This window comes from Heliconius melpomene, chromosome 8, assembly GCF_056956725.1.
Source record: "Heliconius melpomene rosina isolate 202511_hmr_F chromosome 8, ASM5695672v1, whole genome shotgun sequence".
Lineage (NCBI taxonomy): Eukaryota > Metazoa > Arthropoda > Insecta > Lepidoptera > Nymphalidae > Heliconius > Heliconius melpomene.
The window spans coordinates 1,873,287-1,897,459 of record NC_140396.1 but is presented as its reverse complement, the minus strand read 5'-3'; the positions used below and the strand labels follow the sequence as shown (position 1 = coordinate 1,897,459).

General features: G+C 33.2%; 2 protein-coding genes across 4 annotated transcripts in view; one reads left to right on the top strand and one right to left on the bottom strand.

Moving 5' to 3' along the window:
• The window catches only part of ERR (estrogen-related receptor), a 39,060-nt gene extending 27,194 nt beyond the window's left edge, over nucleotides 1-11,866 (top strand). For all 3 annotated transcript variants that reach the window (XM_085189085.1, XM_085189083.1, XM_085189082.1), the window contains 6 exons: nucleotides 361-600; nucleotides 873-1,091; nucleotides 5,511-5,696; nucleotides 6,200-6,358; nucleotides 6,722-6,894; nucleotides 7,240-11,866. In XM_085189085.1, the coding sequence (XP_085045211.1) occupies nucleotides 361-600; nucleotides 873-1,091; nucleotides 5,511-5,696; nucleotides 6,200-6,358; nucleotides 6,722-6,894; nucleotides 7,240-7,405 (1,143 nt within the window). In that variant the 3' untranslated portion in view covers nucleotides 7,406-11,866. The remainder of the gene's footprint in view (nucleotides 1-360; nucleotides 601-872; nucleotides 1,092-5,510; nucleotides 5,697-6,199; nucleotides 6,359-6,721; nucleotides 6,895-7,239) is intronic.
• Nucleotides 11,867-11,968: 102 nt separating this feature from the next.
• On the bottom strand, nucleotides 11,969-22,232 carry Cpsf100 (cleavage and polyadenylation specificity factor subunit 2). The gene is made up of 13 exons (XM_085189081.1): nucleotides 21,918-22,232; nucleotides 21,478-21,743; nucleotides 20,915-21,160; nucleotides 20,405-20,592; nucleotides 19,795-20,018; nucleotides 19,399-19,548; nucleotides 19,093-19,291; nucleotides 18,667-18,757; nucleotides 18,314-18,500; nucleotides 13,407-13,497; nucleotides 12,895-13,021; nucleotides 12,359-12,558; nucleotides 11,969-12,111 (listed from the first exon to the last, which is right to left on the bottom strand). Exons 1-13 carry the CDS (start codon nucleotides 22,064-22,066, stop codon nucleotides 12,019-12,021), a joined length of 2,211 nt encoding a protein of 736 aa, XP_085045207.1. The 5' UTR covers nucleotides 22,067-22,232; the 3' UTR covers nucleotides 11,969-12,018.
• Between the last annotated feature and the right edge of the window lie 1,941 nt (nucleotides 22,233-24,173).

Here is a 24,173-nt window from a genome sequence, read left to right as displayed (position 1 = left end):
TAAAAAAAAAAAATCGTTTCCCCAAATGGGAATAGAACCCACGAACGTCGTGTTTCATTTTTTAAGTGGCAGTGACGTGACGCCCTACTTTCGTAATATTTAGTTTATGACTTCGATGGCGCAATCCAAAGCCATATCAGATCAGGAAGGAGTGTTATCAGAGCAGGAAAAAAATGTATGTTTTATATGAATATAATTTGATTTTTATAAAAAAATTTAGAATTATTTAGTCATATTACAATTCCTTCTCCTGAGAGGTATTAAGATACCCATGTGTTGCCCCTGAGAACGGGAAGGGAACTAGAGGGAAAAAAATATATTTAAATTTGAATTTTTGCTAACTTAGCTATTTCATTCCAGCTTGAACTAGAACCTAAGGAGGAAGTCAGATTCTGCGTGTCCCCTGAAACCGGAGGTATTGTAGGTAACGCCAGTCCTGAACAACAACACTGTTCGTCCACTACAGCTGCTGCAGCAAGTGCTAAAGATGATGACGCGCCTAGGAGACTATGTCTTGTATGTGGGGACGTAGCTTCAGGGTTCCACTACGGTGTGGCCAGCTGTGAGGCCTGCAAGGCGTTTTTTAAGAGGACTATACAGGTTTGTATTGAAATTGTATTATGGGCTAGTCTTAGATGCTTAGAAGTTATTATTAGTATTGTTGTTAGAAATCAAATAAATTAGGTAATTATTGAAATCCTCTATATAAAGGTATAAATTTACTACATAAAGAAAGATTTTCTATGTTTGACGAAAATATTTTTTTGAAAGAGCGTACTTCCCAGTTGCTTCAATAGGTAACAATTCAGGATCTGATGATTAAACTATTGAAATCAAAGGAAATTCCTAAATTTTATAATAACATCTTCCAGGGAAACATAGAATACACATGTCCCGCCTCAAACGAGTGTGAAATAAACAAGCGCAGGCGGAAAGCGTGCCAGGCGTGCCGGTTCCGCAAGTGCCTGCGCACGGGCATGCTGCGCGAGGGGGTGCGCCTTGATCGCGTGAGGGGCGGGCGCCAAAAGTACAGGCGAGGACCAGACCAGCCCGCGCCCAACACGCCCAGGCCTCAGCTGGATGATATAAAGGTGGGTGGTTGTTTTTATGATTTTTTGTTTTAGGTTCATGGTGATGGTTACGGTAACGTACACTTTTGTTCTGCCAAATTCTGCAGGTATTGTCTGTTGATTGGTAAAACTCAACGCCGATCTTTACCTCGACAAAACTATATACTATTAATATATTAATTATTTCGGGATCATTGACGCACATAATTTTGCTATGATTGCTTGTACCGTACAGTACAACTGTAAGTTTGCTGTAGCTGCAAAGATTTGATTTTAAAGTTTATTTTACTTATGTTTTTTTTTCATCCCGAATGTACAATGAGGAAAACTTTAGAAAGCCCAACTAGCTTTTCTAGTTGGGCTTTCTAAAGTTGTAGTTACATGACGCGTCGTCTGTACTATTACATGGTAAATTAGAGTAAAACGTCCCGAATTTTAACACAAATGCGTAATAAAACAAACGTTAAATAGAATATAACTCAATTTGTTAATATTTTAGATGGGCACTGATGGTGTAAATAAGTAAAGACCCAATTGTGATGAATTATGAGTCATTCTTTTTTAAACTTTTCATCATATTACAGACTTGTTTCAACACACTTTTATGTCGTATTGAATTTCAGTCTTCACTGGAGGTATATGACTTCAATTTAATTCATCAAATTGAATATAGGAAGTGAACCGTGGAGTTTCGCCATTATAAAATTAGAACAGTCTAGTCTAGGACATACGATACATTGATTTTAGACTTGAACGCCTTCAATTTTAATTATAATGTCTAAATTATTAATGTTATGCATTTTATGTGAGTTGATTAGCTTTAGAATTATAAGTAAAAATATGTTTTTGTTTTTTAGTTATAATTTTTTAATAGGCAAAGGAAACTCTAGAATATGTTAAGAACTTAAGACACTCTGTTCCCATTAAGACATTTTCGCTTCCAACTTTCCACGAAATTCTGGAGGCATTACGAGTCGAAAAATATTAAATATTTCACTTCCTCGAGTGGGAATCGGAACCACAAGCTGTCGTTTACAAACACACTCCTGTGCCGCTACGGGTCGAATGGTTTCAAAAATATCGAATAAACCACTACCAGTATAATTAATTTGTTAATTTTAACTAAATTTTTTAAGAAAAAAATATTTCAAGAATTTGAATACGCTACCTCTGCAATAGACTATTTCATACATTTACTGCATTTCCATTGCAGACGTAAATCCTCATTGAAAAAAAAAATTGAATAAATCTTATTTAATTTACATTTACAAAACATAAAAACTCAATGCTATACAGTTTTCAAGGCCAATATTAGTGTTCGATTGTGCTAGGTTAGGGATAGCGCTTAAATTGTAAAGCGGAAATAGTCGCAAGGTCGATTTAGATTGGTTGAATAACATATTATTATAGTGTATATGTTTGTGTGTGTCAGTGTGCATGTGTTTGTGTTTGTGTTTGTGTGTGTGTGTGTGTGTGTTTATGTGTGTGTGTGTATGTTAATTTATTAAGTCCGTGTTTGTTTTGAGTAAGAAATTTACTTTTATGTTTTGTTGGACTTAGATCATTTCTTTGTTTTTTAGCTTCACTCTGTATTTCGCACAGAGCGGGGTAGACAGAGGGAACTTAGTGTTGAGACGTTCACTTTTTGCCGAATTCTGGCATTGCGTGTTGAGTGGCGAAACTCCACGCCGCGCTTTGCATCGACAGCAGAGCGATGAAAAAATTAAAGAATTCATTTCCTCGTGTGGGGATCGAACCCGTAGTCTGTCGCGTTTACATTCTTGTTTGACCTCCTGCACCACGAGTGGTCTTATCATTTCGACCCTGATAAAGGGATCCTTTTTAAATATATAAAGGTATAGTATTTCTTGATTTTAATTTTTAAAAAAATATATCGAATAAGTTTATAAATTACATTTTTTATTAATTTCAAATAAATTTAAATTAGTATGAATAGTGTCAACACAAAGTAGTCATAGGTCTGGGTGAAAAATGTTGTCAAAGGTCTTTGACGTAACATATTTTTATCTATTTTTTTAATGTCATATAAAATTTTATCAAAACATAATTTAACTGCGTTTTATTAAAAACGGTGCAAGTAAATGTTTTTATTTATTCTTTAGTTATTTTTTGTTATACCTGTTGTTAAGTATAGCTAAACTAATTTCCATTAAGTGTTTTTTAGAGCTTTATGCTGGATACTGAACATAGCAAGGCCAGAGTGAACCTAATGTGCACACAGTTCATCCCCATTAAGACATTTCCGTTTCCCATATTTCCCTAATTCTGTAGGCTTTGTTGATACTCAATCACAACGTCGCGCCTTACCTCGTTGCTAGAGCGAGGACATGAAAATATTAAATATGTCAATTCCTCGAATGGGAATCGAACTCACGACTTGTCTCCTGTACATAATACGACGGTCTCTACTTTAGAGTTTTAAAGACTTGAAATACTTTCATTAACGAATTATAAAATCAGTTTTAACTTTTTTATGCACTTCTGTTTAATCACAGTCTACGGTAGATAGTTACAAACGCCTACTTCATTATTTGGGGAAGGCCGCGTGAAATCTATGTTTTTTCGGTAACGAAGCCGAAAATAGTTCGTGATTCTGACTCATTGGTTTTATTAATCATTTTTTATATATTTCATCTATTATACTATCTATAATAGTAAAAAGTCTGGACAAACCTTTGCGACTCAACACGTAAGGCACCCAGAATTCGGCGGAAAGTAGCAACGGCAATGTTTTAATGGGAAAGGAGTGTCTTAATATTGTTTACCAAGTTCCCTCCGCCTGTCCTGCTGGTGCGTGATACAGCGTGAAGCGACAAAAAATTTCGAATTTATTTAACGTTGTTGGACTAGAAGCACAGCCTCTTGGAAAGCATGTAAGCGTGCCAGTTATTATACTTTCTTCTCGAGCCACTACAAAATTCTTATATTAGAAACTTAGTTTAGTTAATTAAATTTTAGTACGTTTATGAAGAAATTAAAAATGTTTGAAATTTTTAAATAATGTGAAGAATAACATTACTGTGTTTTAGAACTTTCGTAATAAATTAGATTCAAAGTGGCCCTGACATTTTCACTTTAAGTATTCATGGTTGAACCGTTAGTCGCTAAATAATAAAAAAGATATATTATAACTTGTTTGCTTAGACTATAATAATTATATTAATTATGTTTTTATAGTTTTAGTTATAGTATTTCGATGAAATACCGATATTGTATTACAAATTGTATTTAGATACTAAAAGTTTGCTAAAATAGTTTGTTTTTATTTAAATTTTATTATATTTTTTCGTGGTTAGTTAGGCAACGTGTCGCCTTAGGTTTCACTGCTTGACTACGAATATATATAGATAAGTAGTGAACAATAAAAATCGATATTTCTAAGAAATTTAAATACATAAATAATTATAATTCGTTTATTTCATATTTAATTTTGACACTATAACTTTTTATTTGGACAAAATATGAATTATTAATGCTTAAAATCAAACTGCATTCCACCAACTTATGCAATAACAAACTCGTTTATATGTCAAAAGGCTTTGGAGCCAACAGTTTTAATTGAAACGAGCGTGTTTTTGCTATAATATTACTTCGAAGTTCACTCTTTATTGATTGTCACACAATTTTTTTCAGCTTAACGCCGTATTCCTCATATAGTAGGGTTGGCATAGGGAACCTAGTGTTAAAATACTCCGTTTCATCACACACTTTCCGCAATTTTCAAGGTATTGCGTATTAAGTGGCGGAGTTCAAAGCTTTTTTGTTTTGGTACCAGAGGAAAGGAACGAAAATATTAATAAATAATAATTTATTATCCCGAGTGGGAATCGAACCCATAACCGTCGCTTTAGTCATACGCTTGTGCCTTGGCATCTAATCTCCTTTGTATGTAGTAATTAAAGGTAAATTATTATTGATCTTTTTATTAAAATTTTTATCAAATCAATCACAGTATAATTAATTAAGAATTATTTAAGTGGAAGTTTTATATGTTTATGGACATATTCATATTCTTATTATTCGAAAGACTATATTTGCATACATATATAATATATGGTGAACGATTATTTTCGATAGTTTTTTTTCCTCGTAAAATATACTACACCATTAAAATTTAATTTTACAAACAATTTAAGATTATAAAAATCACATTATAATATTATATAGGGACATGTTCATGTCATAGTTGTTATTGTCATAAATGGACGCAATGGGTGTAGGTTCATATTACTGCACAAATATGAGTGCTTTTTCGGTATGTTTCGGTATGCAAAAGCCGCGTTAGGTTCCGCCACGTATAGAATTAAATTAATTATCTCACGATCTCATGCAATGTTAAACCTTTTTTGGAGAACGTTTAAAACATTTAACGTAGTTTACCAGTTATAAGCGTATTAACAATTTTAAACCTTATTCCAGGTGCTAGAAGCTCTAACTTCATATGAACCGGAACTCATCACTTGCGGCCCCCCACCGCCCGGCGTCAGTGACACTCCGGCGCGGACACTATCACTGCTCGCTGATATATATGATAGAGAACTAGTTGGTGTCATAGGCTGGGCCAAACAGATACCTGGATTCACGGATTTGGCACTTAATGATCAGGTCAGTGTGATAGGTATTAGATCTTTTTTATGGATTAGGAATGTCGCAGTATATTTGTTTATATGGTAGAGTTGTTAGTGGATACTTTACTTGGGTTAAAGTTTGTTTTATCTCTTTATTGTAATCTGTAAAAAATGAAATAGAAAAATAATTCTATTATTTATTAATTCTCCCTTTTCTCTTCTCCCGGAAATGTAAATCGATATTGTAATTAAGGAGATGTAACTATTGATGTTTTACTCCGGTCGGTACATGTTCCTGGAACGTAATATGTTAGACGACGGCTCCAGAACAGAAACGAGTTATTAATAGTTTCGAAACAATTCTGTTTCGACTGTTCATGATCCGTTTAATTGATTCTAACATTTAAAATGTAAAGTCTTAAACTGTTCAGTATCGACCACTTGTTTAATTTCAACGACGTTAACCAACCAAAATATTAATCCGTGTCCCAGTGTTCTATAAAATGTCATAAATTAACCGTTAATTATTTTTACCCCTAGATGCGTCTATTACAAAGCACGTGGGCGGAAATGCTAAGTCTTATGGTCGCGTACCGCTCGATGTCCAACGGCGGGCCGCTAAGACTTAGGTTCGCGACTGATGTAGTATTGGATGAGCAGCAGGCGAGGGAAGTTGGTGCTCACGATTTGTATTTACAGGTTAGTGTCGGTTTGTTTTGTGGGAGAATTGTGGAAATTTGTTGAGGTTTTAAGAAGTATTTTTAAGGGGATAATGTTGTTTTCATAAAAAGGAGTTAAATCGGTTCTCTAATTGTAATTAACGTGGATATAGAAAAAAAGAAATGTATTGATTTATATTAAATTAGTTAAGAAATAAAATTTATTCGATCTTTTTTATTTCACCGGTCGATTGGAAGAAAAAAACGATGTTTGAAAATGTAATTGCAACTAGAATCTATTTATATTATCTATTTCAAATCACTGCTTAAAACAATAATCATTAAATTTTAATAGATTTCCAATAGAACAATATATTATATATATTTTCCCATAACTTTTCAGATCTCGGCCGTGTCCCGACGCCTGGAACGTGCGTGCGCGCAACGTGAGGAGTGTTATTTATTAAAAGCACTCGCCCTCGCCAATTCCGAGGCTCGCATCGACGAGGTGTGTTCCTTGAAACGGTTCAGGGACTCCATATTGGCCGCTTTGAATGACGCTGTGACAGCTTTGAGGTGAGTTTTATATTTATTAATATTATTTTGTTAGCGTCATGCTCTATCCCGCACATAGCAGGGGAGGCAGAGGGAACATGGGAACCTAGTATTAAGACATCTCGTTTCCATTATGAGACTTTCGTTCCCCACTTCCTCGAATTCTTTGGCATTGCGTGTTAACTCAACGACGCGTTTTGCTACGTTACCAGAACGAGAAATTGAAAATAGTAAATATTTTATTTTATTCTAGCTTGTGCCCCTGCGCCACGACTGGCCTCCATTTCTGTTAGGCTATAATACAACAATAATTTTAAGCGGGCGAAGCCGTGGTTTGGTCTTCTATAATAGTTTTTATTATTCCAGGCCATACAATAATGCAAATACATCAATGCAACAGCTACTCCTAGTGTTGCCAGCGCTACGCCTAGCTGACGTCGCTGTCAGGAGGTTTTGGGCCGGCGTTCATCGCGATAGACGAGTGCCGATGAATAAACTATTCATAGAAATGCTTGAAGCCTGTTTGCGATAGACATCAAGGACCCATAATGCCCCTTGAGGGCCCATAAGACGTCCTGAGGTTATATAAAGCCTCGTCAAGTCGAGTGATACGGACTGTAATAAAGGAAATGCTATAAGTTTAATTGAACAAGCTAAAATGTAATTCTACCAGCTATCAGTTTTTTATTACATCTATTGTGATAGACAGATGTCTATGAATAAATTGTTTGTATAAATGCTTGAAGTCTGTTAACGTTAGATAAGGCCTCATAAGGTCTTACACGTAAGTAAGATGTCTGGAGGTGAGTGAAGAGGACTTTTAATAATAAAATGAAATGCAAATCTTATCGTGAAGTTTAAAACAAAACTATTTTTAATGTAACAGTTATCCTTAGTGTTGATATAACGATCGGTTGGTCTTGAACCGCTATTCATCGCGTAAGACGATGATTTGATTTGAAGCATCAGGAATCAATGACATAAAAGGCCCTGTGAGGACCCATCAGGACTCGTAAGGGGGCATATCGGGCCTCGTGAGAACCCTTACTAGGCCCGATACATTCTTACGAGCTTTAAGAACTATTAATAAGGAAATTTGTAAATTTTATCTCAAAATTTCATCCTTATTGCGTTGTAGATTCTGTCTTTGATAAGTAATCACTTTATTGAGAGTTCGAAGAATTGTTTTGGATGGAATTTTCCTTGTGATGTTTTAAATTGTTAGTACAGTGATTGGTACATTTGAATCCTTTGATAGTTTCATGCTAAAAAAATGTTTTCATTTATTCGTATTTTGTACTAGTTTTGGTCGCGGGCCGTATGAGTTGAGAATGTTAATTGTTTCATTAAAAATAAATAATACTTTTTAAAAAAGCACAGTTTATATTAAACACTTTACATTGTCAATTTCTACTGGTTTATTGGCTTAATTATGAAATATGCAATTTTCTAAAACATTATCTGCATATAAATTAAAAAAATACTGATTTATTAGTAATGAACAACTATAAAAATACCGGGCCGCAACCGATCTCATTACAACATATCAATTAGAGCGAGATAGCAAATCGACTGGTTATTTAACTGTCGTAATACAAAAAATACTAGATGGAGTATATCACAGATAAAATATAAATTAAAACAATATTAATTAGTCATGTATTTTTATATTAGAGTACCTAGTGATTTTACATTGCCGGGAAAACAGAGGGAACCTAGATTTAGGTAGACTCGGTTCTCGAAACATTTTCGAAACATTGTTTCAATGTTACTAGTTAGCGAGGACAAAAGTAATTAAATCCTCTGAATACGAATCGAGCCCACAAGCGTCGCGTTTACAATCAGAAGCTGTGCCACCTAATATTAAATTAAATATCCTCGTCCCTTTCATTCCTTAATGTTGAAAATATCTTGCGTCTTTTTCTCACACTATACTCCATCTAGTCCATTCTAAGTAACTATACGACATAAAAATGTACATATTATTTATGTTTCGACGTAACTCGTCTGTTATGATGGCTGTGAAGGGAATCTTGGTAATGGGGTACATGATGAGACAGATATATGTGCTATACATGTGTTAGAGCGTGATAGATATATGTCATATATATAGTGGCAGTATTAGAAGTAAAGTAAGCTGGGGTAAGATGCCATACCATATATGGTATTTATCGCTAAGTTGGCATTTAACCTTGATCCATTAGCCATCTTACCCCAGCTTACCTTAAATGGCTTGCTTATGTTAGAGCGAGACGGCAATAGGGTGTAGTAACGTCACTTGTTAGTTTTTTTTTTCTATGCATTCATGCACCCCATTCTGACAGTTGAGTGTAAGGCCGTGTCTTATGTACAAAACGATGGACGGATTTAGTACAAAATTTGTTACTATTTTTGTATATTATAATAATATATTGTATGTATATATGTAGGTTCTACGGTACGGTGAGGTTTCGTGATTATTATGTAGTGGGGGGGAATGATGTTGTGGATTTTTTAACAGTAAAAAAACTGTTGTAGGGGTGGTTGATGATTTACTTCAAAAAATATATATTTTTATTAAATGGACAAATTATTTCTAAAAATTTTTGACAATCTGTTATCTAAAATCGGTTCATGAATAAAATAATCATATCAATATATGTTGTTCGACAAAATTGATGCAAAATAATTGTGTTAATGAATTGGCTGAAACTTTTGTTTCCAACCTTCCAATATGTCTTTCAAATGATAATGTTATTAAAATACTAAAATAATTTATATTAATAAACGAATAATTGTATATTTCAAGCGGGCGAAGCCGCAAGCGGGTCGCTAGTATGTAAATATTATTTTTAAATAATTAGTGTTGTATATATAAATCACATATTGTTGCCCCCACTATATATATTTTGTCAAGCGTCGTATTCGGCATCCTATTTGTTTTAACTTTTATTTCGTACAAAGTACGTCTTACAATTTATTCACTGTTATAGGTGTTGGAATTTCCATTTCTAATGTAATTTGTAGATTAAATCCACCAAGAAATCACTTTGCGAGGTTCTGGGTTCGATTCCCAGTGTTAAATTTAGGCAATAAAATTATTTCTGGTAGTGTTTGAATGACAATAGTAGAGTGATTGAGATGTAAAAAAAATGTAAATATAGTTTTAACTTTTAGAGCTTTTCAATGGTTTATTAATTCATAAAATGATATAGCAATTATTTTAAAGTTAGGATGTAATAATGCAGTTTTGCTTTTTTATATAAATTGTGTTTCTATGAAAGGTAAAAAAAACTATGTATTTATAATGCTTTTATCAAGCAATTTAGATTTTTTGGTGGATTCCCAGTACATTATAGTATAAAAATGTCCACAAACATACATACACATACAAACGTACATATATTTATGTATACTGAAACAATATAAATACATATTTTTATAGCTGTTCCACTTATATATTTTTCTTAACAACAAAACCCTGTAGACTATATTTTGGAATGTTGTATCTTAATATAAATAAAATTATATGTGTATTGTCTATATCATAAATTATATATGTATGTAATTATATGGTCTTGTTATAAAAAATATCGATCCATTATTATATGTAAAGAAAAACTATATGTAAAATATGAAAATTAATGATTGAAGGTAATATGTTGTAAAATTTGGTTTTCGTGGTAATCAAATTAAAAGTTTGGTAATCTTTTAAAAAAAGATAATTGAAAAAAGAAAACTAAAAACTAAAAATTTTAGAATTGCAACATTTACCTTCATTCATTAATATCTTTGCAAGAAAAAAATAACTAAATTTACGAAATTATAGGCCCAGGAAATTATATTTGTATAATGTATATATTAACATAAGAGAAAGCATGTGGAACAGTATTATTGACATGAAATACCTCAGCTCGTTACCATACAGTTTGTAATTTGTACAAATATATTATGATAAGTCGTTTTTATTGCGATCGGTAAAACTTCTTAATGTATCTGGATTTTAATTTCAATTTATTTTAATTATTTCAATTTTAAATTTATTTCAATATTTAATTTTTATTTGGTCATGTTTTCGTAATTTTGAAGAAATAAATGTACATATACATATATATATTGACTTTTTATATGGAGGAAATTTATTAATTTGTGTAACTTTTGTGAGTTTATGAAGTTTTGATTGACAATTATTGATTTTACTGATCGTTTTAAAAAGTATTTTTATATTGTAGAATTTGTCAAAATGTTTTTTTTTTTATTACTGTTGTCTATTTATGTAAATCTTTTTTATATTTAAATGTATTCGTTCAAGTTTAAATTATAAAAATGAAATGGTTTTTCCTAATAAAAAATGTAACCGATTATATATAAATTGTTATGCATACAAATAGTTTATATTTGAGAAAATTAAAAAAAAAACAAAAAAATAGACATTTTGACAGATTTGACAATAAAATATAATAATATAACAAAATATTATCGCGAAACATTCTAAATGTTAACGCGACGTTGTAAACGAAAATGAAATGGTTTTTATTATCTCCAGTGAATTTTTTTACGCGTCTCATTTTAATTATTCTTATGTTAAGAATATTCGAGTTGTTTAGTTGTAACGGCCGCCGGCGTCGAGTGATAGATGTACAAAGGTGAGATAGTGATGTGCCACATTAGGTGTTAAGTTTCTCTTTCATTTTTTATTATTTCTGATGCTGTTACTATCAAAATTGTATTAGATTATTAATAATGTTGCTTTTTTTTCATATATAATGCGTTTGTCGGTATTTTCACCGATTAAGTATATGGTTGTGTATGTTTACGTTAGTGTGTATCGGTTTCAGTTTGAGCGCCATTTTGGTTTTATGTTAACAAAATGGCGTCGCTACGTTTTGATAGTAATAGCACTTGTAGACTACAGCTGTCTCATTTGTAATGAACGATTGGTGTGTTTATTTGTTTATAACGTTATTATTATATGAACTGGTCTCGGAGATATGTGAAATAAAAGTATAAAATCTATATAATTGTTTTATTTATTTAATGTTTATGATTTTAATAAGTTAGATATGAGAATTACATTTATAGACGTTATATTTTTTGGATAAATAAAAGAAATAAATTTATTTAAATTATATTTTAATCAGCCTTATAATAATAATTATACATATATTATACAATAGCAAACTGGTCGTACAATAGTTCTCGCACTTTGAAATATTCTTCTGAGAGCACTCCTTCTAAAGCGACTCGCCCATTCTCCAACTAAAACAACAAATATGCTTACTTTATTTTTATGCTTTCATCTCAACGGAACTTAACATCACGCTTAGCTTTGTTATTAGAGCGAGGAAATGAGAACATTAAATGTTTCATTGCTCCGGGAATCGAACCCACTGCCGTCGTACATTGTCAACTACTTCTTAACCTTACTTCACATACAAAATAATACTTAAAGCCCTACATTATGTCCTTTCAAAAACCAACCGCTAAAATTCACAACTAAACTCACCCGTCGTATAGCAATAGTGCCATTACAACATTCCAAAGCACCAGACGAGAATTCCGAATTGACCCCCAGCTTCGCCAGCGCCGCCCTCAGCTCCGACAGCCGCACCGAGTTGATGAAAGAGGCGGAGTGTGGGGCCACTGCGTTTGACCCACCGGATGTCACAGCTTCTAGGGACATCATCTCATCGTCTGGTGCTTCTTCTGTGTGGAATTAAATTTAATTTTATAATTCAAATTTGTGTCGTTATGTTAGATACATTTACAATAAAAAAATCATAATATACAAGACTATAATAACCACTAATTCACTCTAAGACCCGCACTTGCCCAGTGAAGCCATTAATTACTAAGGTATTGTTTGTCATTTAAAACTTACTTTAAACTGGCACTAACACTATTATGAAATGTCAAGCAGTTCCTTCTCATTTTAATCATAAGTCCACACTCACATTGTTTTCTGTGTTGCGGTAGTTTTCTTCTTGTTGTCTTGCAGTAAGAAATTCCATCTTATTTTATCTATATAGAGATCACTCTCACCCAGTTCCATTTGTTGCGGTGGTTCCCTCGCCCTAGGCGCGGTGACGACGGCGCACAACCACGCGAGCTCCGCGTCGCCCGCACTGCGCCACGACATGTTCGACATTAGCCCGTCTGTTAGTTTTACCTGGAAAAGAAAATAATATATCAATTAAGGAATCAGTATAAAACATAAAATTTGTTCAAAAGATGAGAGTAATGTCTCTGGCATAAATGAAATATGGCATGTCTTAACTTCAGTATTATGGTCAACAAGTCGTGACCGCCCTGAAGTTAGCTGTAGATGGCTGCGCAATTTAATCTTGAGATTAAAAAAAAATCTTGCGGGAAGGAAGTGTCTTAATGGGAACGGACTGACTTAACGCTAAATTTCGTCGTTCCCACTGCCTACCCTACCCCTAAAAAAACTGAACGCTAATGGATAATTTACTAAAAATATTTTTATTTTTAAGACAAAACAACATTTAGGAGTTAATTTTAATCACATACGTTCATATAAAAATGATACATACTTGGTAAATATGCGACTCCGTAGTAGCATCTACTGTGTCACCTCGCTTCGGCAAGAAGATCTTCTCGATACCTTCACTCTCACAGTGTTTACTGAAACAGTTAAATTAAAAATTACAGGTTTTGTTAATAAAATTACACCATTCCACTAATAGGAATAGGTAGATTCCATCCATCAAGTAAATGAATGATGTTAAAAAAAAAAAAAAAATAAAAAAAAAAAAAATATTTATTTCAGTTCCACATATTATATAGCTACATAGAAAGTAATGAGACCAGCCTAGTAAGTAACTAGTACAATACTAGTACTTGTAACAGGAGGCCCCGCTCTTCCATAACACTTCATACATTCATTATGGAAACAAAAACAAAAATAAATGGGATATAATTATAGCTACTTTACAATACAAAATATATAGAAAACAAACAATAATAATAAATAACTAAATTTATGTATATAGATCAATTTAAGCTAAAATGTGTGCATGTGTTTGTCTGTTCGTGGGTGGTGTGTGTGTGTGTGTGTGTGTGCGTTTATGTGTGCCTGTTGAATGTTTCGGTTTGCAAATTGATGGTTACCAAATTTAGTTTTCATAAGAGGAGTATAAGCTGGGACATACCTCCTTTTGTTAGGTTGTTCCAGGTTGTTTGAAAAAACTACAGCTCTGTGAACCTTCAAAGCACAATTTAATATATATAGCTTTCGTACAGACAATAAGTCGCAGCTAGAGTATATACACTCTGTTGAAAATCTAAAAGGTTTAAAAAACATAACTTTCAGCAAGGATCTTTGTGCTCTTTCTATCTGAAGGAACTTTATTTTAGATGCTCCACCCCATACAGAGATACAATATCCCAATACTGACTGAGCTAAAGCTACGTAGATTTGGATTAGTATTGTTTTATTTGTTACATGTCTCAGATTTTTAAAAACCCATATATAAGTTATATATAAGTTTTCGAATTCTCGTACTTGTATAGTCTATGTGTGTATGCCATGATAAACGCTGATCAAGCATTACACCAAGGTATTTGGTAGTAGAAACTCTACTCAAGATCGAAGGGGCACAATCACATGCAGAAGTATTACTATACGGGCAGTTATGCAATTCTAGTATAAAATTAGTTCCGGGTTGAGTTCTATTGTTGATAGTGAAGCAAATGTAGTTGGTTTTGTCTATATTAAGTGTGAGAACATTAGATTTAAGCCATAGAGACACTTTTGCTAGTCCCATTTCCGCGGTTTGCTTTACCTCGTTCCAAGAAGGACCCGAAAAGACAATTGCAGTGTCGTCTGCGTAAGCAAAAGTTTGACCATTCTTAATATTCATAGTTAGCAAGTCATTCACATAAATTAAAAATAGAGATGGCCCCAACACGCTTCCTTGGGGAATACCGAAGCTTACGGGACAGTCGCTACTTGTATATTCACCAATTTTTACTCGCTGTTTCCTGTTACTTAGGTAGTCTTGAAATAATAACAGGGGAGTACCTCTTATACCGACACTTTCAAGTTTTTGCAGCAGAATAGGAGCGGAGACTGTGTCAAAGGCTTTTTTTAGGTCTAGAAAGACGGTTAAGCACTTCTTGCCTTTATCAATACTATCGGAAATATGAGAAGTTAGTGTCACAATGGCATCTTCAGTACTTTTTTTGCGTCGAAAGCCATACTGTGAATTAGAGATAATATTAAATTTTTCCATATAATTAAGTAGTCTTGAGTTTAGTAGCTTTTCTATAACTTTGGCAATAGATGGTAAAACTGAAATAGGTCTGTAGTTATTAATATTACATTTATCCCCTCCCTTGTGAACTGGTGTTATAATTGATTGTTTTAATAGAGTAGGGAAGGTTCCTAGTTTGAAACATAGGTTCGCTAGATGACAGATTATAGGGCTAAGGATATGTCTGGCTAATTTTAAAAATGTCGTTGGAATGTTATCCCAACCAGGGGCACTATCAGATTTCAAATTCATAATAATGGAATCTATTTCTTTAATGTCCGAATCAAGCAGTACGAAAGAAAATGACGTAGATTTTATAAGAGGTTGAATGTTATTTTCTTTAGTTAATTTTAAAAGTATATTATCTGCAAGCTGTTTTCCGATATTCGCAAAGTAATCGTTAATATAATTCACGGAATCTGTTGGAGTTGGTTTTATAGTTAGGGAGGCGAAGCAGCAAACTGTGGAGTCACTCGAGCGTCATGGAGACCTATTGGGTTGCGAAGCTTAGATGATAACAAGAAAAAAATGTCATATAAAAAATTTCGTTTCACCGGTGGGTTGAGGGGTTATAGATTTTCAAAAATGTAAAAAAAAACTGTTCCATGGACATACTCGAGCGCGTCAGATATTGATATCATCAATTGCCTACGTCTTCTTAAGCATGAAAATATGTTAATCTGACAGTTTCCGTGGTGGAGGTGGTCGTACGTAAGAGTTAAAAATGGCAAAAAAAAAAATATTATCGAGCGCGTCAGATTTTCTAAGGGGGTGTTAAGTGAACCTAAAAAAAAGCTCTTATGTAATAATCTGACGATTTGGATGTGACGCAAGCTCGTAATCGTTGTTTGAAAATGCAAAAAAAAATCGTCATCTTGAAATACTCGAGCGCGTCAGATTAAGATGTATATGGTTCATCTTCATGCCCTAGACGTGATATCTCAAAATCAGACGATTATCTGAAGGGACTTGCTTAATCTGACAATTATTAATATTTTTTTAAACCAATACAAGAAACAAGTCAGCTTTACGTTGTATCCCGCACACAGCAGGGTAGGCAGAGGGAACCTAAGGTTAAGACACTCTGTTCCCCACTTTCTGCCAAATTTTGAAGGCATTGAGTGTTGAGTAGCAGCACTTAACGTCACTGTTTTGCCTCGACACCAGAGCGAAGAAATGGAAATATAAATTTCAATAAATATTTCATCTCCTGGAATGGAGATTGAACCCACAACCAGTCTGTTTTACTGTCACACTTTGTGCCACTGCGCCACGACTGGCCTCAATTTTTTTATTCATTGAACGCAATCAATAGAAAAGCTCAAGAAATAGAATGTAACTAAAAGAATGTATATTTGAAATAGAATACTTGTATTTATAAAAAAAAAGTACAAAAAAAAATTTTTTTTCAAGTATTTTTTTTTATTTATCATCTTCATTGATGAGTTAGGGACCAATAAATAAAAAAAGAGTGTGATAAGAATAGAAATACGGTGAGAGGAATATATGCAATTCTTAGGTATATTAAACTTTATCAATCAATTTCTATTACTTCGGTTTGGGGAATTTGTCAGATTATTGGTTTTTTGTAATCCTTGAATGATTCCCTTCAAAATAAAAAAAAAATTAGCCGCGCTCGAGAATGTCCAGATAACGTTTTTTTTTTACAAAATTCAAATTGTCAGATTAGTGGAATATACACGATTTAGCATGTAACTAACTTACCCTATCTTAATCTGACGCGCTCGAGAATGTCCGATGATCAATTTTTTTTTACTAATCTGATCCTTTATCCTAGAGGCGCGGCCATACATAGGAAGCTCATATTTGGTGAAAGTACGTAACCGAGTACAAGGAATCCCCAGTATCTTAATCTGATGCGCTCGAATGACTCCACAAAGTCCCCTCTTCGCCGCCCCTACTATTACATTCAAAAGCCTATCGCAATTTGACATAGAGGGCTTTAAAGGAGTTATGGCTCTAATTTTGTCCCAGAGTTTTTTTAGATTTTTAGTACATGACATTAATTGTTCACTATCATATTTTCTTTTAGCCTTTTTTATTAAATTGTTGCAATGAGTACGGTATCTTTTAAAAGCGATTGTCATTATTTCACAATCTGGGTTATTTTTTAGCTTTTTTTTCATCTGGTTTCTGTTCCGGATACATCGCAGAATGCCAGGTGTAATCCACGGTTTAATAGAACGATTTTTCTTTGGGATATGTTTTACATAAGAACTTTCGTTCAATGACTCTGTCACTTTAGAAATAAGCAATTCAGTAACAAGATTAGGATCTTCACAACATAACAAAGCTGTTAAATTTTTTTCAGCTAACATCGAAAGAGCCTTGCTGAAATCAGTGAACTTTTTTGTCTTAGGGCATCGATTAACACTACATAGCAGAGAAAGTTTTAATAGAATTGTAGAATGGTCAGTTGTAGACGTATTAATGACTGCTATATATGATGAATATCTATTTTTATAAAGTTTTAACATGAAGTGATCTAAGCAGTTAACACCTCGAGTTGGACGTGAATGCCCAGGGACAAGCCCATGCGTAGATAACATTAAAAGGTAATTGTGTCTATTATTATAGTCGTTCGAGTTCTCATTAGGCTTAGATATAATATTTATGTTTAAATCTCCCGTAATAATAATATTTTTGTATGACTTAATAGTTTCTAAGTGATTACTCAAGGAACTTATAAAGTTCGTTGCGTTAGGATTTGAAGGCGATCTATAAATCCCTAGGATCATTGTGTCGTCAGTGTTTAATTGTAAACATGTAGCTTGCGTAAGTCTTATTTGCTGGGTATTGGCATTAAGAGTGTTTTTGACGTAGAAAACTACACCGTCGTTTTGGTTAATATGCTGAGATGTTGTAAATACGTTATAATTAGGGAGACGCGGCACTTCTTTAGATGAGTTTAATCTGCATTCTGTTAAAACTAAAATATCTACGCAAAAATTTAATTGTGACAAAGTTATTTGAATGAATATGTTAACATTGACACTATCATGCAATGAAAAGAAAGAAAGTATTCTATGAGAAATTTGGTAAATATTTAGATTTTTTTGTAATTAACTGCGATTGCAATGGATATCTCACTCCCAGCCCTAAGCTTTAACTACATTTTTTGTATACTGCCATAGACAATATCCAATATTCTTAACTTATCTCACCTTAATGTATTTAGGGCTCCACTCCCCGCCCTAAGCCCTACTATGGCTCTAGGTTTGGCGTGGGCAACCACTCGCAACAAGGACTCGCCGTCACAGCGCCCCTCCAACTCTATATACTGAATGTTTGCACGTATTTGTATTTGGCGCATGGAAGATATGCATTTACTTGGTATTTCTGTTATTTCCTCTGTAATATATATAAAAAAGGTATTAGATTTAATAAAAGATAATTTCTTTATTTTTCATGAATATAAAACATTGAGTAAAACTATGAGGCCGTCATATTGATCATTGTGAAATTATTTTAATCTCTTGTTTTGCTAGAAAATCATAAAGAAAAAAAAATAGGCCACCTTCAGGTTCAATTTTCTGTGGTGGTGCTGGCGGCACATCGCGGACCTCCCCGTCCGCGTCCGTGACCTCAGCTAATCTATAATCTTCTGGCTGAAAAATAAATATTATAATATTATAAAAATATTTAAATAAATATTAAATAATATTTATGAGGCCATTGTTACGCAGTGGCATAGTTTTTGAATGTGAGCGCGACGGTTCAGGGTTCGATTACCATTTGGGAGAATTAATTATTTAATGCTTTCATTTACTCTCATTCTGACGAAGCGCTGTATTGAGTTCCGCTAACCGGAAAGTAGAGACTGGACTAGTGTCTTAACACTAAGTTGCCTGGTCTTAACACTCTGCCTAGCTATATGCGAGATACAACGTAATCACATCTGTGGATGCATTATTATATATGTGGATGTGTGTTCACAGCTTACTCGTATAATTTCCCCATAGTCATCCGCCCTGGCTCGTTCCTCGTGGCAGGGGTACATGGCGTGGTGTCGTTTGTTCGTCTTGAAGCAGCCGGAGGGTCGCGAGTCACTGCGCACCGGGATGTCGTGGCGGCCGGTCACCACCCACATCTCTAGTTCACCGTCTGATTCTGAGTCGGAGGATATGCCGCCGGCTTCTTCTCTGATAATATGAGAGGTATAATTTTTAAATAATTAAAATACAATATAAACATAAAATAAATAAAAAAATAATTAATATCCTGTAATTTCTGGAGAAACAATACTTACTTAACAGAATTATTGAGTTTTGATCTTTGCTGTTGCATAAACTCTTCCAACTCAGCACCTTCCAGTCTTACTCGTTTCTGCACTAAGAGTTCTATTGTTCTGTCTCCACCTTTATCTATTAGATCTCTTGCTAGTGTTCCTGGAGATGTCCTTTAAATAGTTTTTTCTATTATTTTAAGATATTTTTGTGTTTTAGGTAAAAGGTTCTTGAATTTAAAGGTTCATGAATTACGACAAAATTAGATACTTTTCTTAATTCCTTGTTTTAGATTTTCTTATTTCAATCACTGCACAGAGCATAGAGCAGCTACATGGTATGGGACCATATAATAAACTATTATTATATTCTTTAACATTTTATTTTATTTAAATATTATGTACATTTATAATGCTTACCTAGCAGTCAAAACAATAGAATTCTGAGCATGAGGAGCCCATTGTAGGAACAAATCTCTTGCAAACCCTGTTTCTAGGTCTGGGAAGGAAGCTAACACTACTTTAGGTCCAGGAGTCCGTGTTACTTCTACTACTGAGTGGCATAGATGCAAATGTCTTAATGCAAACGGGTTACTTCTGGCACCTTCAAATGCTCGTGTTAGTTTGTCACTCATCCATTCTATCTAAAATTAATGGTTGTTGAATTAAGTTTGTAAAAAAAGCTGTAAGCTTATATTCACTAAATTTTTATATTTTAATAGAAAATGAAAAATATTTTTTTGTACTTGCTTGAAAATATCAGAGTACTTTCCATGATATAAAATGAAGTTGCTGCCAACTGATATCTTCAGAAACAACATTCATAAGTTGTAACAAGCATATATGAATGTTTGGCATAGTGGTCAGAGTGCTTGGACAATTTCCAAGTATGAGTTCAAATCCCGCTATGTTAAAATTTTTACATGTTTTCTAAAAAGTATTTTTCTTTTCTAAGTGTGGAATAATACTTTAGAAATAATAAACATGAATCAGTATTTGAATAACAAACACAAAAAACCCAGCAAATCACCTGCGACTTAGCAAACTCCACAACATTATAACTGACGTTGGACAGTAGCAAAAGTGAATAAGCCACAAGTCCTGAATCCTTATTCCTCCATAGCTGATCCAACATATGCGCTAGTTCTAGCACACGACCCGCTGTATCTGTACATACAAGTACTGAACCACCGCCTCGGAGCGTTGTTAGTATGGTTGCTGAAAGGAGAAAATGGAGTGGTTTTCATCTTATTAGAATGGAGTGTGTGTCTAAGCAATAGGTTCAGATTCCCCTCTGCTTATCCTTCTATATATGGGATATGGCACAAAGTAAAAATAAGAGAGAGAGCTTAAGAGATAATCTAGCCTTAATTGTGTTATAAATCAAACAATCTTTCATTTCTCAATTTACATTTAATTTCGAGATAAGTACTGCACACATTACTTAAGGTTACACTGAAACTTAATGAGGATTCGAAAATAATCACAGAAGTATAAAAAAATATTATTATTATATAAAAATCTGTTTCAATATACTCACTCATTAACTTCTCATCTCTTAACCTCCTCCTTTGCTGTACATAATCTGCATTCATAGCTCCCAAAAGTAACAAAGAAGGCCGCATTATTCTTTCAATTTCACATCCATTGAGATGTCTCTCTTTCTTATGATTGAAGTCAGGAGCGTAAACTATGTCTTCTTCCCCTGGTGCCGCTATTCTCCATACTGTGCCTCCGAGTAAGTGACCAGCGGGTAATGGTGTAATGCGAAGTCCTAGGCCTTTACCTGTAAGAAGATATTTAAGTTTTTTATAATATTATAATACAGAAATTGTGGTATATTGTGAATATTGTGGTATAGTGGCAAAGCAGTTGAGCATTTGTAAGCACAATGGTTGCGGGTTCAACTTCTAATTAGGGTAATGAACTATTTTCATTTTGTTGCTCTGGTAACAAGAAGTGTTAAGTCCCACAACTCATCATGAGATGTTAGGGGAGATCCCTTAGCTTTCAGACATTTCATAATGAGTGGTGGGGAATATAGTGTTTTAACATTGGGTTCCTAGTTAAATTTATAATTTCCATAGCATTTTTGAGACTTACCTTTCATATCAACACTTTGATTATATTTCAACTGTGTTATCCTATCAAATGCTGTGTCTACATCATCCAAGCTGAATAGTTCGAATTCGGAGACATTTTTGTGTGATTGGTATAAGTCATACATGAACATTTGTCCCATTTTGTAAACAGGCAGTGTTGCATATATAGGACAATTGAGACCAAGCTGTCCTACAGCATATGGTAATGCTCCAAGGTGTAAAGGATCTGCATGTGATAGAAGTACCGCATCAATACTATTTACATGCCTGGAAACAATATATTCTTTATAATTTAAATATATATTTTTTATCTACTATCTTTAACAGAATCTATTATGTGTGGTATATTCTAAAAATTATAAGATTTTTCAAATATTTATTGAGGCTTATTAATGTTGTAATTTTTTTCTTTGTAGCATAACCTCAAAGGTACTGTAGTACCTTTTCAATTCTTTTATAAAGTCCATATCGAATTTTTCATCCCATCCACAATCTAATAAAAACTTGAATTCGTCTACTTGTAATACATAGCACGGCGGGGATTCGTCTCTTACGCCAGAAAGGCAGTGTAATTTTATAATAGAAGTCATTTTGTTTATAGGATATGGTATCACAGTAAACTATGTCTTATATCATGTCCTTTACATTGAATAAACAATAATAAATGCAACTAATAAACTATACAATATTAAATATTAATTTAATAACAGATTTTGCACGACGCCGCTCAATTTACAATTGACAGCTAGCATTAGACATATGACATTTGACATATGTCTAGATTATTTTACTAACAAGAAAAATAGGCATAGGTTCTTTGATGTCGTTCCTATTCAAACCTAAGAAAATCCCACGCTAAGTAATTTTATTTTGAAAATAAATTTTCAAATTCATATTATAAGTAATTGAATTACAAAGGACAGTATTTAAAAAAAATACATTATTTAAAGAAGGACAATTATTTATTTTATGACACACTAAATTACATCATAGTGTTTGATGAAATTTTCAAATATTAATGTTTGGATCCAATTTTCCAAATCATTTTCTGTTATATTTTGGTTTATTTGTGTAATTGGCATTGATAAATTAAGATTCATTTCATCGCTTATAATAGAAATTATATTTTTCTTTCTAAAACCGTTTGCAGGTAAACTCTGGACACTTCCTGCGATAATACAAACTATTTAAGATATTCTTCCTAGTTTTGTTCATATGAATCTTTGTTAGAATTTCATGAAACCTTACTGTTAAGATTTTCTTTTTTATTCACAAATGTTATCCTCGTATATAATTTTGACTCGTCTTTAGGATTTAGAGGTTCCATTATTGAAGGTTCTTGTGCTTGAACGGAATGATGTGTTGAAATTTTCTGATAAAATTTTTGTTCTATTCGTCGTTCTGCAATAAACATTATATAAGTATAGTATGGATTGAAATTCGGATAAAACCGGGTGTTTTATTTAAATAAAAGAAAACACACAGTTACCATTAATAACTTTCACAAAATAATTTAGGAAGATGCATCCAATAAAAATTGCAATTACTATTACCAAATATTCCCACCAAAGTAGTCCCTAAGAAGGAAAATAAAAATAATTTTATGAAATGGTATTTAACATATAATTATCTACGCTAGTCTGGTAACGAGGCGAAAGCACAGAGTTCTGCCATTCGAGATGTAAAGAACTCTACTCTCTTTCTTTATCACGCGATAAAGTGGGGAAAGTAGAGAAAGGAAGCGTCTTAATGGAAACGGAATGTGTTAATAGGTAATAAATAATTTCTATAAAATTAAAAATAATAATTTCTATAGAAAATTTTTAGCTATTTCAATATAAAAACTAACCATTTCTGTGAACAAATAATTAACACGGAGTTCATTAACTTATCTAGTTTTATAATATTCAACTTGCTCAAAGAAAGAAAAAATATCTGACATTAAAACTTCTGTTTTCTATAAAAGTGAAATGAGATTACCAAAAAGTTTATAGTTACTTTCTTAGATCTGTTTTTCTATATCTTACGTTACTTTATTATTTTAGTCACTACTTATATTTTTCACATGGCAGGGTAGGCCGAGGGAACCTGGGAACCTAGTATTAAAGCACTTCATTCAAATATGACACTTCAGTTCGTCAATTTCCACTGAATTCTAGAGGCATTACGTGGTGAGTGACGTAACTAAACGCCGCACAACCTGTCTCGCTTGCAGCCACACGCTTTCATTTGTACAATACAGACAGATATACTTAATACAAGCACAATTAATCATGTTTCAACAAAATGTATGTATAATAAATAGTATAAACATGCTAAACCTGGAATTTGAATAGGCCACCTTTAAAATAAAACAATTTTACCACTGAACCATTTAGATCCAACCGAGGCCCTTTTATTAACCGCCATGTCCACGCCTACATTTCATGTAAAAACATTCAAATGGCTCTTTAACGAGCACATTAGACACCCCCATGCCATCCGCTTATTAAACAAACCAGTATCCTTGTAAATTGTTTTTAACAGATAGGAATATTTTTTTTATAATATCACACACACAAATGAATTTAATTATTAATTTAAAGTTTAATAACCTTTAAGCCTTGTGTACCAGAGCAAAGAGAGTAGAGATAAGAGATCTCCATTTATGACTGAATTCTCGAGATATTTTTTGAGTGGCGTAATTCAACGCTGCGA